The sequence below is a fragment of the Triticum aestivum genome, chromosome 5B, assembly GCF_018294505.1.
Source record: "Triticum aestivum cultivar Chinese Spring chromosome 5B, IWGSC CS RefSeq v2.1, whole genome shotgun sequence".
In the NCBI taxonomy this organism is placed as follows: Eukaryota; Viridiplantae; Streptophyta; class Magnoliopsida; order Poales; family Poaceae; genus Triticum; species Triticum aestivum.
In genome coordinates this window covers 411,988,340-411,996,238 of record NC_057807.1, presented here as the reverse complement: position 1 = coordinate 411,996,238, position 7,899 = coordinate 411,988,340, and the positions used below count along the sequence as shown (strand labels likewise).

General features: G+C 48.5%; 2 protein-coding genes across 3 annotated transcripts; both read right to left on the bottom strand.

Moving 5' to 3' along the window:
• Window positions 1-356: 356 nt before the first annotated feature.
• On the bottom strand, window positions 357-2,998 carry LOC123116259 (PHD finger protein PERSISTENT TAPETAL CELL 1). Its single transcript, XM_044537241.1, has 3 exons — window positions 2,504-2,998; window positions 2,115-2,406; window positions 357-1,979 (listed from the first exon to the last, which is right to left on the bottom strand). Exons 1-3 carry the CDS (start codon window positions 2,805-2,807, stop codon window positions 557-559), a joined length of 2,019 nt encoding a protein of 672 aa, XP_044393176.1. The 5' UTR covers window positions 2,808-2,998; the 3' UTR covers window positions 357-556.
• A 366-nt stretch (window positions 2,999-3,364) lies between these two features.
• Window positions 3,365-7,164, bottom strand: LOC123112157 (uncharacterized). Of its 2 annotated transcripts, none has more exons than XM_044533082.1 (11): window positions 6,808-7,164; window positions 6,645-6,732; window positions 5,779-5,928; window positions 5,513-5,644; window positions 5,104-5,248; window positions 4,985-5,023; window positions 4,815-4,889; window positions 4,505-4,564; window positions 4,272-4,336; window positions 3,991-4,081; window positions 3,365-3,921 (listed from the first exon to the last, which is right to left on the bottom strand). In XM_044533082.1, the coding sequence occupies exons 1-11, from the start codon at window positions 7,043-7,045 to the stop codon at window positions 3,877-3,879; spliced, it is 1,128 nt and encodes a 375-aa protein (XP_044389017.1). In that variant the 5' UTR covers window positions 7,046-7,164; the 3' UTR covers window positions 3,365-3,876. The 2 variants fall into 2 exon arrangements, with proteins under 2 accessions (XP_044389017.1, XP_044389016.1); XM_044533081.1 differs by having other exon boundaries at window positions 6,645-6,741; window positions 6,808-7,162.
• Between the last annotated feature and the right edge of the window lie 735 nt (window positions 7,165-7,899).

Here is a 7,899-nt window from a genome sequence, read left to right as displayed (position 1 = left end):
TAACATAAGTTGGGCTTGAGATTTGGCCCATTATCACATTGATATCAAATTTGTTATTTTTGTATCTCGAGCAGTGTTTTGATTTTTGATTTAAAATTTGGTGAAAACATGCATTCATGTTGTGTGAATGTGCTAGATTTTTTTCAAAATTTTATGAACATTTTATATTGTGTGGAGCACTCGGGAGCACTCCAAGGGTGGGAGCATCTGATACATTCCTCACGGGCTACAACCGGTTTGGATGAAGGTCCAACAATAGGATAGTTGTATAGGCATCTCGTCTTATTTTGCCGGTTGTGGGTTTTTTTTTAACAACTCTTTTCGAGTTTTTGCAACGCGCTGCATGCTTACTGGAGACTTCAGTTAATAATATTGTTGCATGTATCATTGTGATGCAAAGGGCGGGGCAATCCTCCTTTTCGAAAAAAAAAGACAATATAAACAGTTTCTTTTTGGGGGCTAACAATATAAACAGTTGAAGTCCTCGGTTATACTACATGTAGATAGACTAGCAGCGATTGTGGTATGTCCGTACCGAGCATGCCTGGAGCAGCTTCTAGCAGTTCAAGGCCGGGAACGAAGCCACGTCGTTGTCGCACCGGCTGCAGAGGAAGACGTGCGGGACTTCCTCCGTGTCCGCGACCCCGGCGCACCGCGTGTGCTGCCATGCCTCGCAGATGTCGCAGCACGCCATGCGCTCGCCGTCGTCGTCGTCCGCGCCACATACGCAGTCTACGACCCTGTCTCCGACGTCGCCGCTCCCCTCGCACACGGCAGCCGCTTTCTTCATCTGGTCGCCCTCCTCGGCCGGTTCCTGCTGCTCGCCGACCACCCCTTCGACCACGACGGTGCTCCCCACGCCGATCAGTCCGAGCGCCGGGCTGGCCTCCAGGCCGGCGCCGATCCCCACGACGCACTCGGCCGTGAAGGTCCTCAGGCTGAGGTACATATCCCTGAACAGCCTCTGCACCTCCCACTTGAGTTCGCCCACGGTGGCATGCGCCGGCACGGTCACCGTCTCGTACGGCGGAACCAGCTCCGGGCTCCCGTTCCTCACGATCAAGGTGCAGCAAAGGCTGATGTAGACATGCCCGACTACGCCACTGTTGGTGGCGTTCATGCCTTCGTGGTAGTCCTTGACGAAGTGTTTGATGTCCAAGATCATTCTTACCGCCACTGGGATCGCGCCGAACGCGCCGGTGGTGAGCGCCTGGCTCGGCTCCTTGAGCACGTGCCTGTACAGGTGCACAAGGTCTCTCATGAGCTGTGCCCTGGTGAGATGGAACCGCACCCTCATCTTGCCGTGGCCTGGCGGCACGCCGGCGCCGCCTCCGACCGCCGCCGGGAGCACGCTGGACACGTCCTCCAGGCAGTACTCAAGCACCTTGGTCACCGGGTTCATGGCGCGCCGCACCACGTAGTTGCCAATGATGTGGTTGCCGAGGGACTTGAGCACGAAGTCGAGGAGGCCCGTGTCGCCGATGTAGGTGCGCGCCGCGTCGCGCACCTCTTGCCGCGTGACCCACCGCGCGGCCGGCGCCTCGGACCGGCGGAGTGCGTCCACGACGGCGCGGGCCGCCATGTCCACGCGCTTGGCCGACCACCGGCACGACGCGTCGGACATGATGCCGCGGTAGTCCATCGCCGTGACGGAGGTGGCCGGCAGGCGGGTCCGGAGCTCGAGCATGAAGCGGAGGAGGTCGCCGAGGTTGAGCAGCTTGTGCCCGCTGATGGCCTGGTACTTGGTGACCACCATGGGGAGCTCCTGGCTGAAGCAGGAGAGGTGCGGCACGAGCACGCAGAGCGGTATGGACTGGAGCGCGTGGAGGGACTGCTGGTACGACTGCAGCGCGACGCCGTAGCTCGGGCGGCCGTACATGTAGCCCCACCGCCCGAACCATGTGTCGCCGTACGCGACGCCGTGCAGCAACCTCAGTACCATGTGCCCTTTCCTCGCCGTGTCCACAAGGCTCACCGTCCTTGCAACACACAACATAGGTTCAGTGAGTGCACGTGAGAACTCATCGCTCGCTCATGCAGAGCATATACACATACGTTTGCGATCGACATATACTACGTACGTACGTTGCAACGTCACAGACATACGTATATACCTTACGTGTAAGGCTGAGCATATGCGGTCCCAGAGGTCCATGATCTGGTGGCCGGAGACGAAGTCGGAGCCGCCATCGAAGCCGTGGAGGGCGACGAGGTGGCCGTAGCCGTTGAGGTGCACGATACCGTGCAGCAGGTGGCCCCTGGAGGTCGCCGTCCCTTTTGACGCCTTCTCGGCGGCGCCGCCACCGTGGCTGATCCCGTAGCACAGCCCGTCGGTCTCCACGGAGGATTCCCTCTTGGGCAGCACGAAGTGAAACCTCTTGCTGCATATCAGGTGCCGGCCCCAACCTGCGACATGGCACGACACACATAGGCGACCGATCATCTCCCCGTGACAGACTGATCGCGTGCGTGCGATGGTTACTCAAAGCCTGTACGTATGTACCGATGACACGGCAGAGGTGGCACTGGCGGTGCGGCGAGGCGGCGACCTCCTCCTCGACGACGAAGAGCCTGACGACGGTCGGGGGGTGGCGGTGCAGCTCGAGCTGGAACGACCAGCACCTGGTCTCGCCCTGGACGCCGGCCTCCAGGTGCGCGAGCCCGAGGAGGGTCCTGACGTTGTCCCGGAACGCGCCGGCGAGCTGCGCCGGGTAGCCGGGCTGGCAGAAGGAGTCGAACCGGAACAGCACCTCGCCGCGCTTCCGCCGCCGCGAGCCCCCCAGGCTGATCACCATCTTAGCAGCCATGTCGTCGCACCCGACCCCTAGAGAAGACAGGTGTTGGCGTGGACTGGACCGCGCCGCACTTTATGGTGCCGATCATGCAGCGGTTCCTTCGGCTCCTTCTCACGCGGTAAGTGCCCGGGATTTAGAAAGCTTCGGCGGTCTGGTGAGACCCGAGCTCTGTAAACAATGGACCATGCATCCTTCTAGACCACTAGACATGGCGCTCATTCACAGCATGGCTCTTGTCTCCTATTGAAACTTTGCACACAGCACCTCGCGTTCTCACATGTAATGCTTAGAAAAAAACTTTGCACGACCATCTTCAGGTTGCCAAAATCACCAGTGGAAATGTTGATGGCGAGGCAAATATTGCAGATATCTTATGTCCTAAGCAAAACTAGCATCTAAACCAGTAATAAGTAGTAGATACTGCTCCGATGAACGCCGCAAGGGGTAAAAAAAACATTGATGATCAGCACAGGGTGCTATATGCAAATGCGATGCAACCATATCATCTGTCTAAGATATATGGATGGCTGGTATAAGCATGAAGTAATGCCAACGAAGTACGCCTTGGCTAACTGAAAGGTAGGGCGCAGTAGTTTAAGATGAGGGGAGCCGTTATTTTACATTGTTTAACCGGGACAGAATGGAATGCATGTTCTACAACTTCGGCACCCCGTGGAAGTGTGAAGTCGATGTATATTCATCCGCAACTACCGCCTTCGGAGAGTAGGTGGCCCAAATGGCTATCGTGAGCTATTTGTCAAGTACTAGTACTACTAATACACAGTTTCAATCCTGACACCATGCTGTTTTTCCTAAGCTTCACAATCAAATTCCCACACATGAAGCAGCTATGGGCCTTCTGAAATTCAAAGCGGTGAAAATGCTGCTGTTCTTATCTGTCCTTGCTACCTACCATCTGCCAATTGCTCTGTTATCTATGCTCTGCAAAAAGCCGCAGAGCTTACCATGGAGTACCGCGACCGGGAATGATCTGCGTGATCAGAATGTACACTATGGAGCTGTAATGGTAGACAAGATCGGAGCACCCAGTTAGGCTTGTCCAGTGATGATTCTGCTCTGGTCATTCTTCAATAGATTCTAGGTAACACGACCGAGTGAGCCGAATCTGTAAGGAAGGCGACGTATGCATCAATGCAGCTGCTGAGACTAAACAAGGAGATAAAGTGAACCTCACCTGAGCAAAAGCGTAGATTGCTTGCACGATCCTAGCATAATCTGTCCCAAGCATTTGGATCACAATATCAGCCAAGAGTGTGCCCCACATTCTGTGTGACAGTCAAGTGTAAGCACAGAACAGTTAGTAGGCGACTTACAGGCAAAATACTCCATGTGCAAAGGGGAATTTAATTTGATCAGATCATGGTGTAAGATAGATATTGACAGGAAGAAAAATAAGGCGGTAACAGCAAGGAAAGGTTTATGAAAATATACTAGAGAATATTAGAATAAACATACATTGGTCCAAGTAAACTCATGAAACTCCTAAGGCCAACATATCTAGATGCTGCACGAGCCAAACCCTGCATACATTCAAGAGGACTGTTAAAACTTGACATCTGTATGTACGATCTTCGACAAAAAAACGTGGGTACAATGCCAATATTGATGTACAAAAGCAGCTGCCTCCTACACACTTCGGGCATACTAGCTCACCGAGGAATAGAATGAAGATAAAAAGATGGTATTACCTGCCTAGCTGCAAGAAAGCCAGCTCTGGATTCAAGGTTAACAGCAGCTAATCGGCCACCCTGGAAAAGGTAAAGACATTACTTCTGGAGGATATTATATTAAGATAGTAGTGAATATCAGTTGTAGCATGCAAACACGTTGGTCTAAATATCAAGCTTTGCCAATGCATTTTCCAGATGGGGAAATAGAACAAGAGCTTATACTAGGCAAACGCAGATATGAAGTTCTATCTATTGCGCTAGCGATGGCCACAACATAATTAGAGATTCAGGAGCAACAAACCAAAAGAATCAATTAAAATAGGTATACCTGCTTAACAAGTTCTTTCTTAATCTCATAATTAGCTGTCTCCATCAGCAGCTTTCCAGATAGTCTCTTGGCTAACTACCATAATGGTAAGTAACATTAATAAACAACGGTGTTGTGAGAACTAGAAGTAGCAGAATTTGATCTTCCAACAAATAAACTGTATTTCATACCGATTCATAGATTGTTTTCACGGTCAATGCACTGCCACCCTTCCATATCAAAGAACAAATGAAATTAGCCAAAGAAGTGAAAGGTCACAAAGAAATGAGAAGAAGTAACCACAAATAACCTTCAAGAATGTACTTTCTAGTCCCTTTGCTCCAATCCTCCAAGCAGCGTCAGTAAGCACCTTCCAGTTGTTTACTTCAATGCTAGGGTTTTCTTTTGGAGATTTCTGCTTATCCCATGGAAATGAAAATGATCCTTTCTGACGGCTAAATGCAGAAACAATTTAGTATTCAAGACCACTAGAGTGGCAAAGAGAGAGTATAGGTCTTAGAAGTTTCAAACACAAAAGAAATTAATGAATATGAAACTGCAATAGTGTCGATTACTAGTTAATAGATTGCAGTGTATATAACTATATATCCGTTTAAAAGGAAACAGATTGCAGCGTATCTAGTTACATAGTTTACAACTATATCCCAGGGAAATTTGTGTTCGGGCATCCTTATACTTCCCAAATTAAATGTATATACCTCGAATATTCATCCAGGAGGTGTAGAAATATTTCTGCCTCCAGGTCTGCACTACATAATTTACTGGAGCACTGAACACCAAGTTCTCTTCTTACTTGAAGTAAGACATTCCTGTATGATGGCCTCCAGCCCCTACGAAGAACAATTGTACAAGTACAAAACGTTCAAAAATGTGGCAAACCATATCAGGTCGACTTCTACAGGGTAATTAATCTAATCAGGTATACATTTTTGATGATACAGGGATAAAAGCCTACTTGACTGACCTTAGAACAGAGCGTGCATCTGCAGCAAGATACAAGAACCTCGACTCCAATTTTGAGATGAAAAGATCTCTCTCCTCGATATCATCCAAAGCAACAACAGAAATGGTGTTCGGCCTTTTTGCAATTGATTTTAGCACTGGGCTGAAATAGCTGCAGAATAAGGAGACACAGAACCAAAGCTTATGCTCACAATGTGAAACATTGGAATATTATGACAGGTAGATATTGCGCCACAGCTTTTTGTGGCAGTCCCATTATGCGAACACAGGAAAGTGATCAGGTCTAACTGAATCAGTCAGCACAATAAAGAAAACGCAAGAGAAAAACCATGATGGTTTCAAAAATCAGTAGATGGAAAAAGAAACAAAGGAGATGAAATTTTAATCATTTCCAAATAAATATGATCTAGTTAGCATTACAAAAGTAAATTCACAGATCTGATCCTCTTTGACCATAATTAACTCTTTTGCCAAAGAGTTTAATTAAATTATTTCTAAAACAAAAGTAACACTATTCTGTGTAAATTCACAGATCTGATCCTCTTTGTCCATAATTTGAATGCGGTTAGCGTTACTACTTTGTAATCGTGCACTATATTTACAAGCAACTAGATATATTTGACTAATTCTGCAGCAAAGCATGCTTACCGTCATAACCAACGTAGGAACCAAAAGAGGCAGCCAAAAAGTCCAAAACAACTAGTACATCGCAGCAGATTATATATGCACACTATTAACGAAACTCCAAACTAGCGAATTCAACTCTGTCTCGTGAAACCCATCACTATGATCCAAACCAAACAATCAGTTATCTCAGTGCTAAGCAGTAAACAGCATTGGAACAATCAGTAAGCTCGAGCGCCAGACCTGGTACCATAGAGGATCTCCTCCAGTTCCAGCAGCTCCTCGTCGGTTGCAAGCTCCAGCACCAGCCTCAGCTCCGGGTCAGACATGCCTTCATCCCCTTCAAAAGCTCACAATTACAAGAGCTCAAGCCAACAGCACAGCCCCTATTTGATTACCACAGTACCTTCTGCCGCGCTCGACGAGGAGTATGAAACGGCAGCACAGGCAGGGAGAACGGGCTGGAAAGCCTGAGTCCTGTGGGTTCCACCGGGGCGAGGACAGGACGCGACGGCGGGAGCAGGGCGGTCGGCGTAGGTCAGCGAGGTTGGGGCCCGCCGTGCTGTGGGCGGGAAGAGAAGCGAGGACTGGAAAGTGGAGGTGGTGAGGAATGGGAGGATTTGGGCCGTCGAGACGGCGGCCATTGGCGGCGGCTGCTATCGCCGGCGGGCGGTTCGGTGGGTGGTCCAAAATCCAGACCCGCGACGAGGTTTTGTGGAGCACACCTGTATAAGATACGGCCACGACACACATGGAAATCGTATGGTTTTCCCAGTTTCATGGCAAATGGCAAAGACAATTACGGATTTAAAAAAAAATAGCGAATCAATCTGTGATTGGATGGTTAAAGGGACTGTGATATCCCCAGCCCATCAGTGTTTAAATCAATCAGTCTTTCGAATGTGCTCATATGGATAGAGTGTGTGCGCGCGTTCATAGGGATGAATGTATGCGCGTATATATGAGCGTGTGTGTCTGTACTAATGTTAAAAAAAGAGTAAAAAAATTTAAAGTATAAAATAAAGTAAATACGATTGAAGAGGACTGCCATGTTATTAATTTTGAGATATAAAATAAGTATTTAACAAGAAAATTTTAAGATATAAAAATAAGTATTTAACAAGAAAATTTTGTTTTTAGACCAGAGTCTAATGGGTTCAATCTATTTGAAGAGGACTGCCAGGTTATTAATTTAGAAAAATAAAAGATGAGAGTCATAACAACATGCCCAGACGTGTCGATGACAAACACAACTCCAAGTCCGAATAAACTTATTGTTTCCTTGCAATGGCATGAACAGGAGAAAGATATATATTAATTGTCGCTCACTTAGCACGAGCGACAATTAATATGGATCAGATGGAGTATCTATTTTGGCACGGCCATGGAGCTCATAATATATATGTTTTAGTTTGTTCCTAGGGTTGGCATCCGGCATATGACCGAACTTGCACCCAGCTGGCAACACGGCCTTTAAGTTGTGATCACTCGCATATTG

Bases quoted from the DNA above. Each gene is read 5' to 3' on its own strand.
- LOC123116259 (XM_044537241.1), bottom strand. From the start codon at position 2,807: ATGGCTGCTAAGATGGTGATCAGCCTGGGGGGCTCGCGGCGGCGGAAG. The intron at 2,407-2,503 runs GTACATACGTAC...GCCATGTCGCAG, and splicing joins CCACCTCTGCCGTGTCATCG to GTTGGGGCCGGCACCTGATA. The intron at 1,980-2,114 runs GTATATACGTAT...GTGTGTTGCAAG, and splicing joins TGCTCAGCCTTACACGTAAG to GACGGTGAGCCTTGTGGACA.
- LOC123112157 (XM_044533081.1), bottom strand. From the start codon at position 7,045: ATGGCCGCCGTCTCGACGGCCCAAATCCTCCCATTCCTCACCACCTCC. The intron at 6,742-6,807 runs GTACTGTGGTAA...GAGCTTTTGAAG, and splicing joins CTCGTCGAGCGCGGCAGAAG to GGGATGAAGGCATGTCTGAC. The intron at 4,890-4,984 runs GTATGAAATACA...CCATTATGGTAG, and splicing joins TGAAAACAATCTATGAATCG to TTAGCCAAGAGACTATCTGG.